Genomic DNA, 27,031 nt, shown 5'->3' on the forward strand with positions numbered 1-27,031 from the left:
TTCCCACCAACAGTGAATGAGGGTTCCTTTTTCTCCATAGCCTCTCCAACACTTGTTATTACCTGTCTTGTTGATACAAGCTAATCTAACAGATGTGAGGTGGTATCTCATTGTAGTTTTGATTTGCGTTTCTCTAATAGCTAATGAAGATGAGCATCTTTTCATATATCTGTTGGCCATTTGTATTTCTTCCTGAGAGAAGTGTCCATGTCCTCTTTCCATATTTTTATTGGATTGTTTGCTTGTTTGTTGTTGAGTTTTGTGAGTTTTTTGTATATTTTAGATATTAGGCCCTTATCTGAGCTGTTGTTTGAAAATATCATCTCCCATTTAGTTGGCTATCTGTTTTATTGACAATTTGTTTTGTTGTGCAAAAGCTTTTTAGTCTGATGTAGTCCCATTCATTTATCTTTGCCTTCACTTCCCTTGTCTTTGGAGTCAAATTCATAAAATGTTCTCTATGGGCAAGGCCCATGAGTTCAGTAACTATATTTTCGTTTATGTAATTTATTGTTTCAAATCTTATATTTAGGTCTTTGGTTCATTTTGAATTAATTTTGGTACAAGGAGACAAACTGTAGTTGAGTTTCATTCTTTTGCAGGTGGCTCTCCCGTTTTCCCAGCACCGTTTATTGAAGAGGCTTTCTTTTCTCCATTGTGTTTTTTTGGCTCCTTTATCAAAGATGATTGGACCATATATATGTGGTTTTATTTCTGGGCTTTCTATTCTGTTCCATTGGTCTGAGTGTCTATTTTTTTGCCAATACTATGCTGTTTTGATTATCATGGCTCTGTAGTATAATTTGAAGTCAGGTATTGTAATGCCCCCAGCTTCATTTTTTTTCCTTAGTATTACTTTGGCTATTAGGGGTTTTTTATGGATCAATATAAACCTGATGATTTTTGTTCCATTTCTTTAAAAAATGACATAGGAATTTTGATGGGAATTGCATTAAATTTATATATTGCTTTGGGTAACATGGTCATTCTAACTATATTTATTTTTCTTATCCAAGAATAAGGAATATTTTTCCATTTCATTGTATCTTTTGTGATTTCTCTTAACAATGCTTTGTAGTTTTCATTATATAGGTCTTTTACATTCTTTGTTATGTTTATTCCTAGGTATTATTTTGTTGTTGTTGTTGTTGCAACCGTAAAAAGGATTATTTTTTTGAGTTCATTTCCTGAAGTTTCATTGTTGGCATATAAGAAAGCAATAGACTTCTGTATATTAATTTTGTATCCTACGACCTTACTGTATTGGTTAATTGTGTCTTATAGTCTTTCTGTGGAGTCTTTGGGGTTTTCTATGTACAAGATCGTATCACCTGCAAAAAGTGAAACCTTTACTTCCTCTTTCCCAATATGAATGCCTTTTATTTCTTTCTCTTGTCTGATTGCTCTGGCTAGAACTTCCAGCACTACATTGAATAGGAGTGGAGAGAGTAGGCAACCTTGTCTTGTTCCTGATTTTAGAGGAAAGGTTTTTGGTTTATTGCCATTTAATATGATTTTAGCTGATGGTTTGTCATAAATGGCCTTTATTATGTTGAGATATTTTTCTTCTATACCCATTTTGTTGAGTGTTTTACACATAACATGATGTTGTACTTTATCGAATGCCTTTTCTGCATCTATTGATAGGATCATGTGGTTTTTGTTCTTTGTTTTGTTGATGTGGTGTATTATGTTAATTGTTTTATGTATGTTGAACCATCCTTGTGATTCAGGGATGAATTCCACTTGATCATGATGAATTATTTTTTAAGGTGTTGTTGTATTCAATTTGCTAGTATTTTGTTTAGGATTTTTGCATCTGTATTCATTAGAGATATTGGCCTGTAGCTTTCTTTATTTTTGTTGTCCTTGCCAGGTTTTGGTATGAGGGATACATTGGCTTCATAAAATGTGTTTGGCAGTATTGCTTCTTCTTCAGATTTTTGGAAGACTTTGAGTAAAATAGGAACCAAATCTTCTTTGAATGTTTGATAGAATTCACTAGTATAGCCATCTGGCCCTGGACTTTTATTTTTTGGGAGGTTTTTGATAGCTGTTTCTATTTCCTTCCTGCTTATGGGTCTGTTTATGCTATCTACTTCTTCATGACTCAGTCTAGGAAGATTGTATTGTTCTAGGAATTTATCCATTTCTTCTAGATTGGTAAATTTGGTGGCATATAGTTTTTCATAGTATTCTATGCTAATTCTTTGTATATCTTTGATATCTGTGGTGATTTCTCCTCTTTCATTTTGGATTTTGTTTATGAGTCCATTCTCTTTTTTCCTTAGTGAGTCTTGCCAAGGGTTTGTGAATTTTGTTGATTTTTTTGAAGGAAGCAGCTCCTTGTTTTATTGATTTTGTCTATAGTTTTTCTGTTCTGTGTTTCATTTGTTTCTGCTACGATTTTTATTATTTCCTTTCTTCTGCTGGTTTTGGGTTGTCTTTGTTCTTTTTCTAATTCCTTATGATGTGATGTTAAGTTGTTTACTTGGGCTGTCTCTTGTTTGTTCATATAAGCCTGCAGTGATAGAAACTTCCCTCTTATTACTGCCTTTGCTGCATCCCAGAGATTTTGATATGTCATGTTTTTATTTTTATTTGTCTGTATATATCTCTTGATCTCTGCTATTTCTTCTTTGACCCCGTCAGTTTTTAGAAGTATGTTGTTTAATTTCTATGTTTCTGTGGGTTTGTTTACTTCTTTTTTGCAGTTGAATCCTAGTTTCAAAGCTTTATGGTCAGAGAATATGCTTGGTATAATTTCAGTCTTTCTGGATTTGTTGATGTTAGTTTTGTGGCCCACCATATGGTCAGTTCTTGAGAATGTTCCATGTACAATGAAGAAAAATATATACTATGACATTTTGGGATGAAATGTCCTATAGATGTCTATCATATCCAGTTATTCTAGTGTTTTATTTAAGGCCAATATTTCTTTATTGATTTTCTTTTTGGAAGAACGATCTAGAGCCTCCAAGTATGATTGTATTTTTGTTGAGTTTTTTTGTTTTGTTTTGTTTTGTTTTGTTTTGTATTTTTCTGAAGCTGGAAATGGGGAGAGACAGTCAGACAGACTCTCGCATGCGCCTGACCAGGATCTACCCGGCACGCTCACCAGGGGGCGACGCTCTGCCCCTCCAGGGTGTCACTCTGTCGTGACCAGAGCCACTCTAGCGTCTGGGGCAGAGGCCAAGGAGCCATCCCCAGCGCCCGGGCCATCCTTACTCCAATGAAGCCTCGCTGCAGGAGGAGAAGAGAGAGACAGAGAGGAAGGAGAGGGGAAGGGGTGGAGAAGCAGATGGGCACTTCTCCTGTGTGCCCTGGCCGGGAATTGAACCCGGGACTCCTGCATGCCAGGCCGACGCTCTACCACTGAGCCAACCGGCCAGGGCTGTTGGTTTTTATTTTTAATCAGTTAGTAGATGTCTTATATACTCTGGTGCTCCTTAGTTTGGTGCATATATAGTAAGAAGTGTTATGTCTTCTTGATTCAATGTCGCCTTTATCATTATGAAATGACCATCTTTATCTCTGATTACCTTTTCTATCTCATAGTCAGCGTTGTTAGATATGAGTATGCTACACCTGCTTTTCTTTAAATATTATTTGCTTGGAGACTCGTTTTCCAACCTTTCATTTTGAATCTGTTTTTATCCTTGTAGCTTGTGTTTCTTGAAGGCAGCATACAGTTGTATTTTCTTTTTTGATCTACTCTATTACTCTGTGTCTTTTTATTGGTGAATTCAATATATTTACATTTAATATAATTATTGACACTTGAGGGTTTCCTAATGCCATTTTATATATTGCTTTCTTATAGCTCTGTTTCTTCTTTTTTTTAAAATTTTATTTATTCATTTTAGACAGGAGAGAGAAAGGGAGAGAGAGAGACAGAGAGGGAGAGAGAGACAGAGAGAGAAGGTGGGGAGGAGCTGGAAGCATCAACTCCCATATGTGCCTTGACCAGGCAAGCTCAGGGTTTTGAACCGGCGACCTCAGCATTTCCAAGTCGATGCTTTATCCACTGTGCCACCACAGGTCAGGCTAGCTCTGTTTCTTGTTTGGTTTTTCTCTTTTGTTTTTCTGTTATTTGTTTTTGTTTGATTGTATTCCATGCTTCTTTCCTTCATTTCTTCTTTTTTTAAGCCATGTGTTTCTATAGTGGTTTTTTTCAGGGGTGGTAAAAAATTAATTAGGTAATTAAAAGAATATATATCATATTCATTGTAGTATATTTTCTCCTGAGTGCTTCTGCACTCCATCCTCCTTTGCTACTGCTAATCTTTGTCATCTCCCCTTTTTTGTTTTTGTTGTCACAGATTATTCTTGTTTTTATTGTAATCTTATCGGAGCTTTTACTTGTGATTTTGTTTTATTTTAATCTTTGTATCTGATCGGATAATCCCCTTTTGTATCTCCTGAAGTGGGGATTTTCTGGTGATAAATTCCCTCATCTTCTCTATATCTGTGAATGTTTTTATTTCCCCTTCATATTTGAAGGATACTTTTGATGGATATAGTATTCTTGGATACAAGTTCCTCTCTTTCAGTACTTTAAATATTGGTGTCCACTCTCTTCTGTCTTGTAGAGTTTCTGCTGAGAAATCTGATGATAATCTAATGGGCCTTCCTTTATATGTTATATTCTTCTTTTCCCTGGCTGCCTTGAGGAGTTTTTTCTTTGTCATTGGTTTGTGATAATTTCATTATGATGTGCCGTGGAATAGGTCTGTTTGTGTTATGGTAAGTTGGTGTTCTGTTTGCTTCTTGGATTGGAGGCTCTAATTCTTTCCACAGGCTTGGGAAGTTCTCATCGATTATTTGTTTGAATATGTTCTCCATTCCTTTTTCTCTCTCTTCTCCTTCTCATATACCCATTATTCTTATGTTCCTCTTTTTGATGGACTCAGACAATTCTTGTATGGCTTTCTCATTTTTTTAAATTTGTGAGTCTCTCTCCTCTTCTCTCTGTAGTATCTCTAGTTGTCTATCTTCTATGTCACTAATTCTCTTTCTGGCCTGTTCTATTAGCTAATCTTTTTAACTCATTTTCCAGTTTATATATTGAGTTTTTCGTCTCTGTTTATTTTCTTTCTATGGTTTCAATTTTCTTGGTGAAGTATTCTTTTTGTTTATTAAATTGCTTTTTGAGCTTTCTAAATTGCCTTTCTGATCTTTCTTGTATTTCACTGAGTATTTTTTAGGGTTTCACTGAGTATTTCATAGGGTTTTGAATCCTATGTCATTTAACTCCAAGGTTTCCAAGTAATTGAAATTTTTTTCAAGAGATTTTTCATTATCTATCTGAGTGACATCTCTGTCTTTTGTATTCATGATATTTTATTTCTTTTTCTTTACTGGCATTTTAGAGTGGTATTGTTAATTACACTAATAAGAGATAATTTAAAAAATAAAATAAAAAATGAAAATATACAGTGAAAAAATGAAAATTCTCTAATGATAAGTGGAACTAAAACTACCGAGAACAAGGAGCAGAAACTGAGGAAAAATGACAAAAGGGAGAAAAAAAATGAAGTAAAAAAACAAGCAAAATGCCTCAAAGAAAAATAGGGGTCCAAAATATAATAATTTGATGGTAAATGATCTAATGAGAGAAAAAAAAAGAGAAAGGAGAAGAAATGGGAAGAGAGAAGAAAGAGGAAAAAGGGATAAAAACAACAACAAAAAAGAATGAAAGGTTTCTGAAATGAAACCCTCACAAAAAATAAGAATGAAAAATGTAACAACTATGGATCATGAAGTTCAAAAGGAAAAGGAAAAAAGAAAAAGGAAGGAAGATAAAATGACCAAAATGAAAAAAAAATTTTAATGTAATTTTTTCCTGGTTTTGAAAGGTAACTTCTTTCTTTTTTTTTTCTCCCATCAGGTGGCACTGTACTACAAGTATTGCACCTGTGGGGCTCTTGGGCAGAGGTCTGCTGGTGTGTCGCTGTGGCAGTGACATAGGCTGGGCCTCAGTTCAGTTGGTAGGTGGGGCTTGTTAGGGCTTTAAGGCTCTAACAATGGCAGTTTTCCAGGTGCCTCTCCCCACGTCCCTCCCACCTGAGCTAGCAGCCTGGGGGCTTAGCTGTGAGGTTTGCCCAGTCACTGTCTGCAGAGCAAGAGGTTCTAAGAATAGCCAGGTTATTTCTCCAGTACCACTCAAAGCACAGTTCTGGGGAAGGCAGTGGCAACCGGAGCTGCCAGCGAGAGAAAGCACGGCTGGGAGCCAATTGTAAATCAAGTGACTTTCTATGGGCGTACAGGCAGGTCTAGCATGCCTCAGCACACTGCAGGTCTAATCTCCACAGGATTCTTTCTCATGCACTGTTTGGTAGCCTGCAGTATGTCCAGCTCCCACAAGTCCAGCAATGCACACAGAGGCTTGCACCCGCCCACTTAGGCGCTCAGTGCCTGTGATCTCAGTCAGAGCCAAGAATGCACTCAGAAGTCTGCATCAGCCCATGGAGGTGCTTACCCCAGCAGTCTTAGACCAAAGGTTTTGGCCTGGGCGCGCGCCTTGCACTGGTGATCGTGGATCCAGGAATGCACAAAGATGCTGGCAATGGCTCACATGGGTACCCTGCCCTAGTAATTTCAGGTGGAGCCCACTGCCTGTGTGCGTGCCTTGCATCCAGGCAGAGCTGGTGTATTCTTTCTTCTGTTTGAGCACCTACCCTAACTCAGCTCCTTCCCCGCTAACTAAGACTCCACCACGCTCAGCTCCAAACAAAAGCACCCCTTCCTCAGATCAGTGAGGAAAGCGAAATACCCTCTTCTCCGTCTTATTTCCTTCAGAGAGGATTACGTATTCAGCCACCTTTTTGCCCAATCATACCTTTGTTTGGTGTGTGTGTATTTCAGGTACTCCTGAGATTTTTTTTCTCTGTGTTTAGTTGTTGAATTTGGTGAAATTTCAAGGGGAGATATTGGGAGTGTCTCTCATGGGGCCATTTCTCTGATGTCACCACCTCGAAAGAAAGGGTGTTTTAAACAGTACAATCAACAGCACAGTGATGCTACTAGGGTTCTGTTTCTTTACATCTTTTACCTTCATTAGATGCTTTATCCTATGGTGAGTGTCTTTCAAGACTGCAAGACAGTTGTCACTGGCAATTAAGGTGAAATTCTTACTTGCTTATGTCCAGCAAGAGAGAGAGGGCAAAACCTTGTTCCAAAGCTTGCGATGTAAATTTTCCTTCGGACTCATGTGACTCACTTGCCTAACCAGAGCAATGCCAGGTGCTAGATGGATTAAATCAGTCCGACGGAAATGTGGTGCTTAGACTGGTTCATGAGTTTTTTGTTACAGACAAAATTGTAAATCAACTGTGTCACTAAACACATACGTTTAGTTTATATGACCTTTTTTTTTTTTTTTTTGTAGACTTCAATTAGGGAAGCAATGAGTTGATTAACAGTTTTCTATTCTTGGACTGGTAGCAAAAACAGTTTGCTAACTGGCTGTTTTAAGTAGCAGGGCTAGTCTAATTAGGATCTATTCCTGAAACTGGATTGAAACATTCAACTGCTGTTATTTAGGAAGCAAAGGAGTAGATAGTAGGTAGTAAATGGAAACACTTGGTATGGACTTAACATTTAGGAATTTATTACGGGGAACATCATATAGTAGTTTATTCCTATCAATAAGTGAAATACCATATAAGCTAGAGGAAACTAATTTCAAGTGAATATGTATTTTTGAGATAGGAAAGGCTTATTTGAATAATGAGGGGGGACATTAAAGCTCTTGAAGATATATGGAGTTCATTGAACACATGGGGAAAGTACTTTCTGAGAGAAGATAAAACTTTTTCTGAGACAAAAGATAATCCTATAGCTATAAAGATGGAGATGTATTAAGAGATGTGACCAGAGCAAATTAGGAATGGCTTTTTAATAGAAAGAAGTTGGTGGTAAAGTCTTTTCCTGAGATTGATAGTGAGAGGCTTAAAGAGAGATCTGAAACTGGTGTGAGGTACAGCATTAAGGGCCAGTTGAAGTTGGTTTAAATTTATTGATTGATTGATTTTAGAGAGAAAGGAAGGAAAAAAGGGGGAGGGGGAGAAAAACATCAATTTGTTTTTCCATTTATTTATGCATTCATTGATTGATTCTTGTATGTGCCCTGAGTGGGGATTGAATTCGCTACCTTGGCATATCGGGACGACACTCTAATCAACTGAACTACCCGGCCAAGGCTGGATGAATTTTTAATTAGAAAGTTTTGCATAGTCAAAGAGCCTTCAATTTAAGAAGAGAGGCAAAAAAAAAGTGTGATTATGAGAGTGACCCTTGCTATTGTATTAGGCCAGTTGAAACGCAGGCAACTGGGAGTTTAGAACAGTTGTAAGGGCCCAAATGAAGTATATAAGCAAGGAAGGTCAGTTTAAAAAGATGTCGAAGGCAACTGCAGCCTGTGGACTACATAATTTATTAGGTAGAGGATTTTTTTGGGGGAAAAAGGAAATAAAAGTATACCTTTTTTGAATGTGAAAAGATCTCATTTGATGAAATAGCATTTATAGTTAACTTAAATTTTTCCTCTTTTTTTTTTTTTGTATTCTGAAGTGAGAAGCAGGGAGGCAGACACACAGACTCTGGCATGCGCCCAACTGGGATCCACCTGGCATGCCCACTAGGGGGTGATGCCCTGCCTATCTGGGCCGTTGTTCCTATTTGACCGGAGCCATTCTAGCGCCTGAGGCAGAGACCATGGAGCTGTCCTCAGCGCCAGGGCCAACTTTGCTCCAATGGAGCCTTAGTAATGGGAGGGGAAGAAAGAGACAGAGAGAAAGGAGAGGAGGAAGGGGGAAGAAGCAAATGGGCACCACTTCTGTGTGCCCTGGCCAGGAACCGAACCCAGGACTTCCACATGCCAGGTAAATGCTCTACTGCTGAGCCAACTGGCCAGGGCCGATTGATTGATTGATTGATTGCTGTAAAATATATCCACATAGTAAATGATGATGGACTGGAGACTTGACTTGGGGTGGTGAACGCACAATACAGTGTACGGATGATGTGTGGTAGAATTGTGCACCTGAAACTTCTATAATAACAAGTATCATCCCAATAAATTCAATAAACATGAAAATACATATATATAACCATAAGTACTCTTAAGTTATTTAAAATAATGCACTAAGAAGGAGTTAGTATAAATATATTACGGTTAACTCCTAAGTAAATTTGTGTAACACTTTTCCCTCTCTGTTATTATTTATAGAGACATTAATTTTAAAATGAGAAGTGTTTTTTGTAGGAAAACGTGCAAATATGTGACTAAGTTAAGAAGCTGAACAAAATTGATTCGGTATCATAGCTTACTGTTTGCTTTAAAGATGTTAACTAATCTTTGTGGCCTTACTCCTTTTTGTTCTCCATCTTCTTTTTAAATAGACTGTTTGGATTGCATAAGAAAGTCATCAATATGGTACACAATTTACTATCCAGTCATGACTCAGACCCACGGTACTCTGACCCCCAGATAAAGGCCCGGGTGGCCATGCTGTATCTACCTCTGATTGGCATTATCATGGAAACTGTCCCTCAGCTGTACGATTTTACAGGTACTTGGTGTATTTTAAAGGCAAATCTCAATGTATAAAAGTGTTAGAAAATATCTCAAGGATGAAGATCTTATTTTAGGAAAAAAAATAAAAGGAAATGTACACACACAAGTAAACTGTAAATACTTAACCACAGTACTGAAAATCTTTTGACTATGAGAGAATCCACTACAAGGTTTCTGTAAGTAGTTCTTATCATGAAATTTAAAATAGTGATTGTAGCCTGACCCGTGGTGGCGCAGTGGATAAAGCGTTGACCTGGAACATTGAGGTCGCTGGTTTGAAACCTTGGGCTTGCCTGTTCAAGGCACATATGGGAATTGATGCTTCCTACTCCTCCCCACTTCTCTCTCTGTTTCTCTCTCTCTCTCATTTCTAAAATGAATAAATAAAATCTTAAAAAATAAAATAGTGATTGTATAGTATTTCTATTTGTACTTACTAGGAAATAGAGTTTTTATGTATAAATATTTACTGTTTCTCTAAAAAACCAAATGAACATTTGAAAGCTGTCTATTACCCTGATGTCAATTTTATTCATATAAAAGAATTTAAATTAATATTCACCTGTATTAACAAGAATTAAGTTTATTGCTAGTATTGGGTTAACAAAATGAAGTTTTGTTGCTTTTCAAATATTAGGACTGACAAAGTTTTATTGCTCTTGCTTTTCATATTTAGAATTTACTTGAATTCCTTCATTTGCCCTAGAGAAAATACTGTAGGTTGTTATTAACTTGATAAAATAACTTCTAGTTCAATAAAAACAAACCTTTACTGAGTACACTGAGTACACATTATGTATTAAGAACTTCAATAGGTGATAGTGATACAAAAATAACCAACCCCTTGCCTTTAAAAGACTGATATTAAATAATTTTTCCAGTATTTTGATCACTAATGTGGGTTTCCTAATTTGAAAGCAAGGTAAAGTTTGCTATAATACTATAAATTATTACTATAGGAATGTGTTGATGGTTAAATCATTTAAAATACTGTTTAAAAGAAGTAACTCTAAGGATAAATATTACATGTTAATAGCTTTTTTTAATAGTAGTGGAGAAGAAGAAAAAGAATTGCATGCTCAATAACTGTTAATTAAACTAAACAGAAGTTTTATTTATTTGTTTTGGACTTTTTTCCCCAGAAACTCACAATCAACGAGGAAGACCAATTTGTATAGCCCCGGATGACTATGAAAGTGAGAATGGAAGCATGATAAGCCAGACAGTCGCCATGGCAATTGCCGGAACGTCAGTTCCTCAGCTAACAAGGCCTGGCAGTTTCCTCCTCACATCAACGGTAAAAACAACCCTCCTACAGAAGCTTTTTCTGGAAAGACAGATATTTACAAGGATATACTCTTAAATAACTGAGATTATTGTATTAGCTGATGTAGAAATACACTTAGCTTAATCTATTTTGCAGAAACATTAAGGTTCTGAGATTATTCCCTGTCTTGTACTGTTATTTTTAACAAGTATTAGGGTTTGTGGCATAAAGCTCGATAGTTTGTCATTTAGAATTTTGAAAGTTGTCTTATTATCTAGCCTAGTTTTGTTTTTCTTTGTAGTTTTCCAAAGTTAGAAGTGGGGAGGCAGTCAGACAGACTCCTGCATGCACCCGACCAGGATCTACCCAGCAAGCCCACCAGGGGGCGATGCTCTGCCCATCTGGGCCGTTGCTCTGTTATGCCCAGTACCATTCTAGCACCTGAGGCAGAGGCCATGGACCCATCCTCAGCGCCCGGGCTAACTTTGCTCCAATGGAGCCTTGGCTGCAGGTGGGGAAGAGAGAGATAGAGAGGGAGGAGAGGGAGAAGGGTGGAGAAGCAGATGAGCGCTTCTCCTGTGTGCCCTGACCAGGAATTGGACCCGGGACTTCCACACACCGGGCTGATGCTCTACCGCTGGGCCAACCAGCCAGGGCCTTATTATTGTTATTATTATTACTATTATTATTATTATTAAATGAGAGGCGGAGAGGCAGAGACAGACTCCTGCATGCACTTCGACTGAGATCCACCTGGAAAGCCCCCTATGGGGCAATGCTCTGCCCATCTGGGGCCACTTAGCCTAGTATCTTTTTTAAATCCATTATTCTTATTTTTTTTGTTTTTTTTTCTTTTTTATTTTATTTTATTAAATTTAATGCAGTGACATTGATAAATCAGGGTACATATGTTGAGAGAAAATATCTCCAGACCTGTGGTGGCACAGTGGATAAAGCGTCGACCTGGAACGCTGAGATCGCCGGTTCAAAACCCTGGGCTTACCTGGTCAAGGCACATATGGGAGTTGATGCTTCCTGCTCCTCCCCCACTTCTCTCTCTATCTCTCTCTCTGTCTCTCTTCTCTAAAATGAATAAATAAATAAAAATAATTAAAATAAAAATCTGGAATGTGGGAGCCATGGAAGAGTTTAAAAAACAACAACAACTCCAGATTATTTTGACATTTGATTATGCTGTATACCCTTCACCCAAAGTCAAATTGTCTTCTGTCACCTTCTATCTGGTTTTCTTTGTGCTCCTCCCCTCCCCCAACCCTTCTTTCCTTCCTCGCCCCCCCTTCCCCCCCCTCCCCCCCGTTCCCATCACATTCTTGTTCATGTCTCTGAGTCTCATTTTTATGTCCCATCTATGTACAGATTCATCTAGTTCTTAGTTTTTTCTGATTTACTTATTTCACTCAGTATAATGTTATCAAGGTCCATCCATGTTATTGTAAATGATCCGATGTCATCATTTCTTATGGCTGAGTAGTATTCCATAGTATATATATGTACCAAAGCTTTTTAATCCACTCGTCCTCTGACGGACACTTGGGCTGTTTCCAGATCTTCGCATATTGTGAACAGGTGCCACAAACATGGGGGCTGCATTTCTCTCTTTTGGAGCCCCGTTCTATGGGTGTTCTTGCGGATATATTCCTAAAAGTGGGATAGCGGGTCAAAAGGCAATTTGATTTTCAATTTTTTGAGGAATCTCCATACTGTTTCCACAGTGGCTGCACCAGTCTTCATTCCCACCAGCAGTGCAGGAGGTTCCCTTTTCCCACATCCTCGCCAGCGATTAGGCATTTTGCTGTGTTGTTTTGTTGATAAGCGCCATTCTGGCTGGTGTGAGGGTGATATCTCATTGTGGTTTTAATTTGCATTTCTCTAATGATTAGTGATGTTGAGCATTTTTCATATGCCTATTGGCCATCTGTATGTCCTCTTTGGAGAAGTGTCTAGTCATTTCTTTTTCCCATTTTTGGATTGGATTGCTTGTCTTCCTGGTGTTGAGATTTACAAGTTCTTTATAAATTTTGGTTATTAACCCCTTATCAGACGTATTGTCAAATATGTTCTCCCATTGTGTAGTTTGTCTTTTTATTCTGTTCTTATTGTCTTTAGCCTGATAGCAAAGCTTTTTTAGTTTGATATAGTCCCATTTGTTATCCTGTCTTTTTTTTTCACTTCCCCGTGGAGATAAATCAGCAAATATATTGCTCCGAGAGATGTCCGAGAGCTTACTGCCTGTGTTTTCTTTCTAAGATGCTTATGGTTTCACGGCGTACATTTAAGTCTTTTATCCATTTTGCGTTTTTTTTGTGAGTGGTGTAAGCTGTGATCTAGTTTCATTTTTTGCAGGTAGCTGTCCAATTTTCCCAACACCATTTGTTAAAGAGGCTGTCTTTACTCCTATTGTATTTCCTTACCTCCTTTGTCAAATATCATTGTCCATAGAACTGTGGGTTATTTCTGAGTGTCTCTGTCTGTTCCATTGATCTATATGCCTGTTCTTAGCCAGTACCAGGCTGTTTTGAGTACAATGGCCTTGTAGTATAACTTGATATCAGGAAGTGGTGATACCTCCACTTTATTCTTCTTTTTTAAGATTGCTGAGGCTATTCGTGTTCTTTTTTGGTTCCATATACATTTTTGGAATATGTGATCTATATCTTTGAAGTATGTCATTGGTATTTTAATTGGTATTGCATTGAATTTGTAGATTGCTTTGGGTAATATAGACATTTTAATGATGTTTATTCTTCCTAACCATGAGCACGGTATATGCTTCCACTTGTTTGTATCTTCCTTGATTTCTTTTATCAATGTTTGTAATTTTCCAGTACAAGTCTTTAGTCTCCTTGGTTAAGTTTACTCCTAGGTACTTTATTTTTTTTGTTGTAATTGTGAAGGGGATTGTTTCCTTAATTTCTCTTTCTGACTGTTCATTGTTGGTGTATAAAAATGCCTGATTTCTGAGTATTGATTTTATATCCTGCCACTTTGCTGAATTTATTTATCAGGTCCAGTAGTTTTTTGACTGAGACTTTAGGGTTTTCTATATACAATATATTTTTTTCTTTGTTTTTATTATTTTTCATCTGCAAATAATGATAGTTTTACTTCTTTTCCAACTTGAATGCCTTTTATTTCTTCTTCTTGTCTGATTGCTGTGGCTAGGACTTCCAGGACTATGTTAAATAAGAGTGGTGAAAGGGGGCACCCCTGCCTTGTTCCTGATCTTAAGAGTATTGCTTTTAATTTTAGCCCATTGAGTATGATGTTGGCTGTGGGTTTCTCATAGATGGCTTTTACCATGTTGAGGTATGTTTCCTGTATTCCAATTTTGCTGAGAGTTTTGACCATGAATGGGTGCTGGATTTTATCAAATGCTTTTTCTGCTTCTATTGAAATTATCATGTGGTTTTTCTCCCTTCTTTTTGTTTATGTGATGAATCCCATTGATTGATTTACGAATATTGTACCAGCCTAGCCTACCCAGAATAAATCCTACTTCATCATAGTGTATGATTTTTTCCATATATTGTTGGATCCGGTTTGCTAATATTTTGTTGAGGATTTTAGCATCTACATTCATCAGAGATATTGGCCTATAATTTTCTTTCTTTGTGTTGTCTTTGCCTGGTTTTGGAATCAGTAATTATACTCGCCTCATAAAAGGAGCTTGGAGTCTTCCTTCCTCTTGAATTTTTTGAAATAGTTGAGAAGGATAGGAGTTGTTCTTCTTTGAATATTTGGTAGAATCACTTGTGAAGCCATCAGGCCCAGGACTTTCTTTGTTGGGAGTTTTTTGATAACTGTTTTGATCTCATTTGGTGTAATGGTCTGTTTAGGTTTTTCTGATTCTTCCAGATTGATTTTTGGAAGATTGTATGTTTCAAGTAATTTGTCCATTTCATCTAGGTTAAGTCTCGTTTGGCATACAGTTCTTCATAGTATTTTCTTACAATATTTTGTATTTCTGTTGTGTCAGTTGTTATTTCTCCACTCTCATTTCTAATTTTATTTATTTGAGTCCACTCTCTCTTTTTCAAGGTGAGTCTGGTTAAAGGTTCATCAATCTTGTTTACCCTTTCAAAGAACCAGTTCTGGGTTTCATTGATCCTCTGTATTGTTTCTTTAGCCTCTATGTCATTTATTTCTGCTCTGATCTTTATTATTTCCTTCCTTCTCCTTCTACTACATTTGAGCTTTACTTGCTGTTCTTTTTCTAGTTCTTTTAGATGGAGGGTTGTTTATGTGAGCTTTTTCTAGCTTCTTAAAGTGTGCCTGTAGTGCTATGAACTTCCCTCTCAGTACTGCTTTTGCTGTGTCCCATAAATTTTGAGTTGTTGTATGCTCATTGTCATTCATTTCTAGGAATTTTTTTATTTATTTTTTTATCTCATTCTTAATCCATTTGTTATTTAACAACCTGCTATTTAGTTTCCATGTGTTTGAGAATTTTTGAGCTTTTTTGTTGTGGTTCATTTCTAGTTTCATGCCGTTGTGATCGGAGAAAGTGCTTGATAAGATTTCAATCTTCCTAAATTTGTTGAGACCACTTTTGTGCCCTAACATGTGGTCTATCCTAGAGAATGTACCATGAGCACTTAATCGAGTTGATGTATTATAGTGTCCAATAAGTCTGCTGTTTCTTTGTTAATTTTCTTTCTTGAGGATCTATCTAGTGATGTTAGTGGGGTATTGAAATCCCCTACTATTATAGTATTGCTGTTGATCTCGCCCTTTAAATCCATCAAAGTCTGCTTTATATATTCGATGCTCCTATATTAGTGCATAGATAATTATAAATAGTTATATCTTCCTGTTGGATACTCCCTTATCATTAATGTAGTGGCCTTCTTTATCTCTTACTATATCCTTTGTTTTAAAGTCCAATTTGTCTGATATAAGTATTGCTACCCCAGCTTCTTTTTCATTTCCATTTGCATGAAATGTTTTTTTTCATTCTTTTACCTTCCATCTATGTGTATCTTTTTTTCTAAGGTGTGTCTCTTGTCGACAGCACATGTAGGGTCCTGTTTTCTTATCCACGCAGCTACCCTATGTCTTTTGATTGGATCATTTAATCCATTTACATTTATGGTTATTATTGATATCTAGTTGTTTATTGCCATTTTATTCTTTAGAGCTGTATTCCTTTTTTGCAATATTCTTTTCCCACTTTGATCTATTTACAACAGGCCCCTTAACATTTCCTGCAGCATTGGTTTGGTTGTAATGAATTCCTTGAGTTGTTTTTTTCTGGGAAGCTTTTTATTTCTCCTTCGATTTTAAACCGATAGCCTTGCCTGGATAAAGTAGTCTGTTTGTAGGTTCTTGAGGGTTCTGCATTACTTTGAGTATTTCTTGCATTCCCTTCCTGGCCTCAAGTGTTTTCTGTTGAGAAGTTGGATGGTCATTCCTGTATGGGGGCTCCTTTGTAGGTGATAGCTTTTTTTTCTCTTCTTGCAGTTTTTAATATGTTCCCTTTATCACTTAGCGTTTGTATTTGTTAATTATGATGTGTCTTGGTGTAGGTTTCTTTCTTGGATTTCTCTTTACTGGAGTCCTCTGTGGCTTCTTGAACTTGTGAGAGTTTCTCCTGCCCATTAATTTAGGGAAGCTTTTCAGCTATGATATGATTGAACAAAGTCTCTATTCCTTATTCTTTTTCTTCTTCTTCAGGAACCCCTATGATGTGGATGTTATTTCTCTTCATGTTGTCACAGAGCTCTCTAAGAGTTTCCTCAGACTTATTGAGTCTCTTTTCTTTTTCCTTTTTTTTTAAATAATTTTATTTTTTTAATGGGGTGACATCAATAAATCAGGATACATATATTCAAAGATAAAAGTCCAGGTTATCTTGTCGTTCAATTATGTTGCATACCCATCACCCAAAGTCAGATTGTCCTCTGTCACCTTTTATCTAGTTTTCTTTGTGCCCCTCCCCCTCCCCCTTTCCCTCTCCCTTTCCCCCCTCCCCCCCGTAACCACCACACTCTTATCAATGTCTCTTAGTTTCACTTCTATGTCCCACCTACATATGGAATAATGCAGTTCCTGGTTTTTTCTGATTTACTTATTTCGCTTCGTATCATGTTATCAAGATCCCACCATTTTGCTGTAAATGTTCCAATGTCATCATTTCTTATGGCTGAGTAGTATTCCATAGTGTATATGTGCCACATCTTCTTTATCCAGTCATCTATTGACGGGCTTTTTGGTTGTTTCCATGTCCTGGCCACTGTGAACAATGCTGCAATAAACATGGGGCTGCATGTGTCTTACGTATCAATGTTTCTGAGTTTTTTGGGTATATACCCAGTAGAGGGATTGCTGGGTCATAAGGTAGTTCTATTTTCAGTTTTTTGAGGAACCACCATACTTTCTTCCATAATGGTTGTACTACTTTACATTCCCACCAACAGTGGATGAGGGTTCCTTTTTCTCCACAACCTCTCCAACATTTGCTATTATTTGTCTTGCTAATAATACCTAATCGAACAGGTGTGAGGTGGTATCTCATTGCAGTTTTGATTTGCATTTCTCTAATAGCTAAAGAAGATGAGCATCTTTTCATATACTTGTTGGCCATTTGTATTTCTTCCAGGGAGAAGTGTCTGTTCATATCCTCTTCCCATTTTTTATTTGGATGTTTGCTTTTGTTTGTTTGTTGTGAGTTTTATGAGTTCTTTGTATATTTTGGATATTAGGCCCTTATCTGAGCTGTTGTTTGAAAATATCATTTCCCATTTAGTTGGCTTTTTGTTTATTTTGTTATCAGTTTCTCTTGCTGAGCAAAAACTTCTTAGTCTGATGTAGTCCCATTCATTAATTTTTGCCTTCATTTCTCTTGCCTGTGGAGTCAAATTCATAAAATGCTCTTTAAAACCCAGGTCCATGAGTTGAGTATCTATGTCTTCTTCTATGTACTTGTTTCAGGTCTTATGTTTAGATCTTTGATCCATTTTGAGTTAATTTTTGTACAGGGGGACAAACTATAGTCCAGTTTCATTCTTTTGTATGTGGCTTTCCAGTTTTCCCAGCACCATTTATTGAAGAGGCTTTCTTTTCTCCATTGTGTGTTGTTGGCCCCTTTATCAAAAATTATTTGACTATATATATGTGGTTTTATTTCTGGACTTTCTATTCTGTTCCTTTGGTCTGAGTGTCTATTTTTCTGCCATACCATGCTGTTTTGATTGTCGTGGCCCTATAATATAGTTTGAAGTCAGGTATTGTGTAATGCCCCCAGCTTCATTCTTTTTCTTTAGGATTGCTTTGGCTAATTCGGGGTTTTTTATAGTTTCCATATAAATTCTGATGATTTTTTGCTCTATTTCTTTAAAAAATGTCATTGGAAGTTTTGATGGGAATTGCATTAAATTTGTATATTGCTTTGAGTAATATGGCCATCTTGATTATATTTATTCTTTCCAACCAAGAACAAGGAATATTCTCCCATCTCATTATATCTTTTTCGACTTCCCTTAACAATGGTTTTATAGTTTTCATTATATAAGACCTTTACATTCTTTGTTATGTTTATTCCTAAGTATTTTATTTTTTTTGTTGCAATCGTGAAGGGGATTATTTTTTTGAGTTCGTTCTCAATTGTTTTATTGTTGGCATATAGAAAGGCTATTGACTTCTGTATGTTAATTTTGTATCCTGTGACCTTACTGTATTGGCTTATTGTTTCTAGTAGTCTTTTTGTGGATTCTTTGGGGTTTTCGATGTATAGGATCATATCATCTGCAAAAAGTGATACCTTTACTTCTTCTTTTCCGATATGGACGCCTTTTATTTCTTTGTCTTGTCTGATTGCTCTGGCTAGAACCTCTAGTACCACATTAAATAAGAGTGGAGAGAGTGAACAACCCTGTCTTGTTCCTGATTTAAGGGGGAAAGCCTTCAGTTCTGTGCCATTTAGTATGATGTTAGCTGATGGTTTATCATATATGGCCTTTATCATGTTGAGATATTTTCCTTCTATACCATTTTGTTGACAGTCTTAAACATAAAATTGTGTTCTATTTTATCAAAGCCTTTTTCCTGCAATCTATTGATAAGATCATGTGGTTTTTGTTCTTTTTTGTTGATATGGTGTATTACGTTAACCATTTTACGTATGTTGAACCATCCTTGAGATTCTGGGATGAATCCCACTTGATCACAATGTATTATTTTTTTAATATGTTGTTGTATTTGATTTGCTAGTATTTTGTTTAGTATTTTAGCATCTGTATTCATTAGAGATATTGGTCTGTAGTTTTCTTTTTTTGTGCAGTCCTTGCCTGGTTTTGGTATGAGGGTTATGTTGGCCTCATAAAATGTGTTTGGAAGTATTGCTTCTTCTTTAATTTTTTGTAAGACTTTCAGTAGAATAGGAACCAAGTCTTCTTTGAATGTTTGATAAAATTCGCTGGTATAGCCAAGCCCTGATGGGCCTGGACTTTTATTTTTGGGGAGGTTTTTAATGATTTTTTCTATTTCTTCTCTACTAATAGGCCTGTTTAGGTTTTTTGCTTCTTCTTGACTCAGTCTAGGAAGGTTGTATTTTTCTAGGAATTTATCTATTTCTTTTAGGTTGTTGAATTTAGTGGCATAAAGTTTTTCATAGTATTCTACAATAATTCTTTGTATATCTACGAGTGTCCGTAGTGATTTCTCTCTCTTCATTTTGGATTTTGTTTATATGAGTTCTTTCTCTTTTTTCCTTGGTAGTCTTGCCAAGGGTTTGTCAATTTTGTTGATCTTTTCAAAGAACCAGCTTCCTTGTTCTATTAATTTTTTCTATAGTTTTTCTGTTCTCTAATTCATTTATTTCTGCTCTGATTTTTATTATCTCCTTTCTTCGGCTGGTTTTGGGTTTCTTTGTTCTCTCTTTTTCTAGTTCCTTAATGGTGTGAAGTTAGTGGTTCATTGGGCTCTCTCTTGTTTTGTTCATATATGCCTGAAGTGATATGAACTTCCCTCTTATCACTGCTTTTGCTGAATCCCATAGATTCTGATATGGTCGTATTTGTCCATTTTCATTAGTCTGTATATATCTTTGTGATCTCTCTGCCACTTATTTCTTCTTTGACCTATTCATTTTTTAAAGTATGTTGTTTAGTTTCCACATTTTTGTGGGATTTTGTTTCCTCGTTTTTGGCAGGTTGAATTCTAGTTTCAAACGCTTTATGATCAGAAAATATGTTTGGTACAACTTTCGATTTTCTGATTTTGCTGATGTTGTTTTTGGTGGCCGGCCACATATGGTCAATTCTTTGAGAATGATCCATGTAGCACTGGAAGAAAAATGTATACTCAGCTCAACTTTGGGATGAAATGTCCTGTAGATGTCTATAATATCCAGGTGCTCTAGTGTTTTGTTTAAGGCCACTATGTCTTTGTTGATTCTCTGTTTGGATGACCGATCTAGAGCCGTCAGTGGTGTATTGAGGTCTCCAAGTATGATTGTATTTTTGTCAGTTTTTTTTTTTAAGGTCAATAAGTAGCTGTCTTATATATTTTGGTGCTCCTTGGTTTGGTGCATATATATTAAGAATTGTTATGTCTTCTTGATTCAGTGTCCCCTTAGCCATTATGAAATGGCCATTTTTGTCTCTGAGTACTTTTGCTGTCTTTTAGTCAGCATTATCAGATATGAGTATTGCTACGCCTGCTTTTTTTTGGATTTTATTTGCTTGGAGTATTGTTTTCCAGCCTTTCACTTTGAATTTCTTTTTATCCTTGTTACTTAGATGAGTTTCCTGTAGGCAGCATACAGTTGGATTTTCTTTTTTAATCCATTCTGCTACTCTGTGCCTTTTTATTGGTGAGTTTAATCCGTTTACATTTAGTGTAATTATTGACACTTGTGAGTTCCCTATTGCCATTTTATATCTTGCTTTCTGTTAGTTTTGTGTCTTGTTTGATCCTTCTCTTTCGTTTTTCTATCTTTTGTTTTTATTCGGTTGTATTCCATACATCTTACCTCTGTTGCTATCTTTTTTATCTCATGTGCTTCTGTGGTGGTTTTTTCAATGGTGGTTACCTTTGAGTAAAGAAAAGGGTTCCTACCCTGTTCACTGTAGCAAACTATTTTGTGAGTACTTTTGCACTCCATCGTCCTTTCCTACTGTTAATCTCCATCTTCTCCCCCCCTTTGTTTTTGTTGTTGTCACAGTTTGAATTTGGTTTTATTGTGTTCTTCTTGGAGCTTTTACTTGTGGCTCTGTTTTTTTTTTGTTTGTTTGTTTGTTTTTGTATCTGATTGGAGAACCCCCTTTCGTAATTCCTGGAGTGGGGGTTTTCTGATGATAAATTCCCTCATCTTTTCTGTATCTGTGAATGTTTTTATTTCTCCTTCATATTTGAAGGATAGCTTTGATGGGTATAGTATTCGTGGCTGAAAGTTCCTCTCTTTCAGGACTTTAAAGATTGGGGTCCACTCTCTTCTAGCTTGTAGAGTTTCTGCTGAGAAATCCGATGATAATCTAATGGGCCTTCCTTTATATGTTGTATTCTTCTTTTCCCTGGCTGCCTTGAGAATTTTTTCTTTGCTGTTGGTTTATGCCAATTTCATTATGATGTGCCTTGGAGTAGGTTTGTTGTGGTTAAGAAAACTCGGAGTTCTGTTTGCTTCTTGAACTTGAGGCTTTAGTTCTTTCCACAGGCTTGGGAAGTTCTCATCTATTATTTTTTTGAGTATGTTCTCCATTCCATTTTCTCTCTCTTCTCCCTCTGATATACCTATTATTCTTATGTTACTCTTTTTGATGGAGTCAGATAATTCTTGTAGGGCTATCTCATTTTTTTTAATTTTTGAGTCTCTTTCTTCTTCTCTCTGTTGTGCCTCAAGTTGCTTATCTTCTATTTCACTAATCCTCTCTTCTATCTGACCTGTTCTATTAGCTAAGCTTGTTACTTTGTTTTTCAGCTCGTGAATTGAGTTTTTCATCTCTGTTTGATTTGTTTTTATAGTTTCAATTTCCTTGGACATATATTCTTTGTGTTCATTGAGTTGTTTTCTGAGCTCCCTAAATTGCCTTTCTGTGTTTTCTTGTATATCTTGGAGGATTTTTAGGATTTCTATCTTGAATTCTCTGTCCTTTAGCTCCAAGGTTTCCAATATATTAAATTTTTTCTCCGTAGATTTTTCCTCATCTAGCTGTGTTACCTCTCTTACTTTTGTACCCATGATATTCGATTTTCTCTTCCTTAATGGCATCTGAGGGTGGTTTTGTTGATAGTATTAATGAGATTTAATAAAGAATAAAAAGTTTAAAAAAATATCGAAGTTTTTTTTAAAAAGAAATTAATGAAATAAAGAAAAATAGAATTATTCCCCCTCTCCTTTTTCCTCTCCTCTCCTCTCGTCTCCCCTCTTTCTTGAGAAAATCTTTTGGTGAACTATGAACTATAACAAACAATACCTGTAATGGAGGGCCTGAATTGGGGAAAAGTAATAAAGGGGCAAAAAAAAAGAAAAAGAAAAAAGAAGGGGGTATGGACCCACAAAAAGCAAATAAGGAAAAAATTTGAGTCAAGAATAAAATGATTTGCTTTTAGGTGTTGGTTGACTAAGAGTTATGATGAGAGGAATAAGAGGGAAACAGAAAAATGGGGAGACAAATTAAAAAATTACTATTGTATTTAGTGGAACAAGAACTAGATAAAATGGAGTGCCAGGGATGGGAGCACTGCTAGTGAGTTAAAAAGGTGAAGTAAAAACCCCCCAAAATGCCACAAACATAAGTTTGAGTCCCAGATAGGATAATTTGTTTGTTATTGAGGTTTGAATGAGAGGAGATGTAAAGGAGAAAGGAAGAAACTAATATAGAGGGAGAAAAGAAAGAGAGAGAGAGAGAGAGAAAGGGAACCACTAAAAGAAGAAAAAAGAGGAGGGAGAGAGAGAGAGAGAGAGAGAGAGTTAAGGGTTTTGGAGTGCAACCCTCATAGAGAGAAAGGAAGAGGAATGAAAAGATAATGGGAGATGTAACACTTATGGGTAGTGTAGTTCAAGGAGAGGAGAGAGTAAGACCGGCAGAGAGTTAATCAGCCAAATTGGAGAAGGAAAAAAAAAAAAATGAAGGATGAAGATAAGAGAAACAAACGAACAAATATAATAAAATGGGATAGGTTATAAAGTCTGCAGATTATTCTTGATTTTGAGAGGTTATCTTCTTGCTTTTTCTTTTCTCTCCCTCTTCCTGATCGGTGACTCTGTACCCCGGGTTCTGCCCTTTTGGCACGCTCAGGTAGAGGTTTGCAGTTGATAAGTCTCTATGGCGATGTCATGTATTGTGCTTTAGTCTCGTTGGCAATCGAGGCTCATTAGCATTTATAGGCTCTGCCAGTGAGAGAGTCCGTGTTCCTGGAGCCTTTCTCCTAGTCTTTCCTTCCTGAATTAGTAGCCTGATAATCCAGCTATGGGGTTGCTGCTGCCTCTGCCTGGATAGTAAGAGGCTCAAAGAGCTGGCAACTCCCCACTCTATTTCCACTCAGCACAGGGTTCTGGGTAAGGCTCAGTCAGTCAGAGCTGCTAGCATAATCTAGCACTGCCACTCTGTCCGGTAACACAGGCAGACGCCCATTTCTGGGGCGCTTGGAGGAAACTCTCGCTCACTATCTGCGCGCGCAGACCAGAATATCCGGCCAGCAGTCTCATGCTCTGAGTGAAACCCCCAGCCGCATGGAAAAGTTCCCGCGTTGGAATTGGCTCTCGCTCCGTCCCCGTGCACGGCTTTTGCAAGGTGCTGGGGCGGCCCGAGATTCCGCTTTGGCCCACACAAAACCCCCTGACTCTGCCCCTCTGTGCAATAACACGGGCGTGCACTGCTGAGGCACTTTGAGGAATCTCTCGCTATCTGCGTGCGCAAACCAGGATATCAGGCCAGCCGCGTTTCCCTCTGAGTGAATCCCCTACCAGCACGGAAAAGTTCAACCGTTGGAATTAGTTCTTGCTCCCTCCCGTGCCTGGCTTTCCCAGGGCACTGGGGCTGCCCAGAGATTCCGCTTTCGGCCCACACAAAGGCCTCTGACTCTGCCTCTCTGTGGGGTAACACAGGCACCCACTCCTGGGGCTTTGGAAGAAATCTCTCGCTCACTATCTGCGCGCATCTACCAGGAGATCAAGTAAAATGGCTGCCCCGCTTGTCTTTCTTTGTCTGGGTTTGGCACGAGTATTAGCTTGTATTGCCCGGGTTGCCACAGGAACAGTTTTTCCTTGGCTTGGATCGCCGTGCCACAGCCTGGTTCGGCCATTTGTGCCACGGCCTGGATCTATTCACCCCCTTTGCCCGCCTCAGTTTCTATATTCACAGTTTCCAGAGAAAGCCGCCCATTTAAGGTTAGTGAGGAAGGCGAAGCATTTCTTACTCCCTATTTCCTTCGGGGTTTGGTTATATATTTAGCCAATTTTTTGCTCGACCATACCTTCGGGTGTATTGCAAAACATCTGGAGGCTCCAAGGACAGGTTTTTCTGTTTCTGGTTGAAGATCTTGTTGAGTTTTGGGGGAGACTTATCGGTATCGCTTCCTACCCCGCCATTACTCTGACGTCATCTCTCTCTTTTCTTTTTTCTACTCTGCTTTCTTGCCTTCATTCAAGTTGTCCTCCAACTCGCTGATTCGATCCTCAGCTCTATCCATCCTGTTTTTAATTCCTTCCATTGTGGTCTTTATTTCTGATATTGTATTTGTCATCTCCGACTGATTCTTTTTTAATATTTCAATATCCTTTTTTATACTTGCTATTTCTTTATTTAGGTGTTCATAATGACTATCCATTGTTGTTCTAAGATCCCTAAGCATCCTTACAATCATTATTTTGAACTTTGCATCTGGAAGTTTGATTATTTCCATATCACTCAGTTCATCTCCTGAAGGTTTCTCTTGTGGTTTCATTTGGATTGCACTTTTTTGTCGTCTCATTATCTGTGTTTTGGGTGTTTTGTTTGTAGAGTTGGTTGAGTCTAGGCTTGGTGTTGTCTGCCTCCAGTTTTCAGTTGTGTTATTTCTAGGTCTTCTTGGGTTGGTATCAGCTATTATTTGTAATCCACTTTCGGATTTGGGCAGCTTTGAAGTCTTGATTTGTTTGTTTTCTTAACAGGTGATAGTCTTATTTACTGATCTCTGCAGGGGGCTTCTTTGAAACTGTATCCAGGAATGGGATGGGTATAACCTGAGTCTCTGAAGGCCTCTTTACCAACTAATCTCTCTAGGGGCAGGGTGTTTTCTCAGCTTCAGTAGAGGGAGGTGTATCTCAGATCTCCATGGAGACCTGAGTTACTGCCCCTTCTCCCCACTTCTTGTTTTCAGCCGTGTCTTGTTGTGCTGATTGGAGCTGGATAGATGTCTGGAGATCTCTGATCCGGAAGCAATTCAGTACTATTCTGTGGAAGGATCAGTCCCTCTCCCAGCTATGGCCGTCTCCAGCACAGACGATCAGCTTTTTTAGATCGTCTCCTGCATTCCTTAGCCCCTCACAGTCTGTCCTTCTTTCTCTTCTTTCCACTTGAGAGATAAGCTGGTCTTTTCAACACACCTCGTTCCCTGGTCACCAGGCAAATGGCTGTGAGCAGTATTTTCTACTCTTTTCCCTTGTGTGAGATCCCCTCTGGGCTCTCAGCCTCACCGCCCCCCCACCTCGTTCCTGTAAGCAGGGGAGATTCAGGCGCTCAATACCAGGTTTGTTGTGGCTTCTTCTTTGCTCCTTGGTTTTTGAGAGCTGTTCTTGTAGTCCAGAGTTGGTTTTTTCATGCTGATTTTTCCTAAATTGATTTGTATTCCAGTTTGGTGGTGAGAGCTGGGCATCTGTTCGCCCGCCTACTCCGCTGCCATCTTCAGGTCCCATTTTTTTTTATAAATAAATTTTTATTAATGTTAATGAGGTGACATCAATAAATCAGGGTATATATATTCAAGGAAAACATGTCCAGGTTATCTTGTCATTCAATTTTGTTGCATACCCATCACCCAAAGTCAGATTGTCCTGCGTCACCCTCTATCTAGTTTTCTTTGTGCCCTTCCCCCTCCCCCTTCCCCTCTCTTTCCTTCCCTCCCACGCCCGTCCTCCCCCCTTCACCCCCGGTAACCACCACACTCTTGTCCGTGTCTCTTAGTCTCGTTTTTATGTCCTACCAATGTATGGAATCATGTAGTTCTTGGTTTTTTCTGATTTATTTCACTTTGTGTAATGTTATCAAGATCCCACCATTTTGTTGTAAATGATCCGATGTCATCATTTCTTGTGGCTGAGTAGTATTTCATAGTGTATATGTGCCACATCTTTTTTTTTTTTTTCTGAAGCTGGAAACGGGGAGAGACAGACAGACTCCTGCATGCGCCCTACTGGGATCCACCCGGCATGCCCACCAGGGACGACGCTCTGCCCACCAGGGGGCAATGCTCTGCCCCTCCAGGGCATCGCTCTGCCGCGACCAGAGCCACTCTGCGCCTGGGGCAGAGGCCAAGGAGCCATCCCCAGCGCCCGGACCATCTCTGCTCCAATGGAGCCTTGGCTGCAGGAGGGGAAGAGAGAGACAGAGAGGAAGGAGGGGGGGCTAGAGAAGCAAATGGGCGCTTCTCCTATGTGCCCTGGCTGGGAATCGAACCTGGGTCCCCCGAACGCCAGGCTGACGCTCTACCGCTGAGCCAACCGGCCAGGGCCTGTGCCACATCTTCTTTATCCAGGCTTCTATTGAAGGGCTTTTTGGTTGTTTCCATGTCTTGGCCACTGTGAACAATGCTGCAATGAACATGGGACTGCATGTGTCTTTACGTATCAATGTTTCTGAGTTTTGGGGGTATATACCCAGTAGAGGGATGGCTGGGTAATAAGGTAGTTCTATTATCAGTTTTTTAAGGAACCACCATACTTTCTTTCATAATGGTTGTACTACTGTACATTCCCACCAACAGTGAATGAGGGTTCCTTTCTCTCCACAGCCTCTCCAACATTTGCTATTACCTGTCTTGTTGATAATAGCTAATCTAACAGGTGTGAGGTGGTATCTCATTGTAGTTTTGATTTGCATTTCTCTAATAACTAATGAAGATGAGCATCTTTTCATATATCTGTTGGCCATTTGTATTTCTTCCTGGGAGAAGTGTCTGCTCATGTCCTCTTCCCATTTTTTTATTGGATTGTTTTGTTTGTTGTTGAGTTTTATGATTTCTTTGTA

General features: G+C 38.1%; 1 protein-coding gene across 12 annotated transcripts in view; it reads left to right on the forward strand.

The window, feature by feature from the left end:
* Positions 1-27,031, forward strand: part of DOCK7 (dedicator of cytokinesis 7) — a 254,205-nt gene that overhangs the window by 161,087 nt on the left and 66,087 nt on the right. For all 12 annotated transcript variants that reach the window (XM_066269012.1, XM_066269013.1, XM_066269016.1 and 9 more), the window contains 2 exons: positions 9,406-9,575; positions 10,723-10,877. In XM_066269012.1, the coding sequence (XP_066125109.1) occupies positions 9,406-9,575; positions 10,723-10,877 (325 nt within the window). The remainder of the gene's footprint in view (positions 1-9,405; positions 9,576-10,722; positions 10,878-27,031) is intronic.

This window comes from Saccopteryx bilineata, chromosome 3 (assembly GCF_036850765.1).
Source record: "Saccopteryx bilineata isolate mSacBil1 chromosome 3, mSacBil1_pri_phased_curated, whole genome shotgun sequence".
NCBI lineage: Eukaryota > Metazoa > Chordata > Mammalia > Chiroptera > Emballonuridae > Saccopteryx > Saccopteryx bilineata.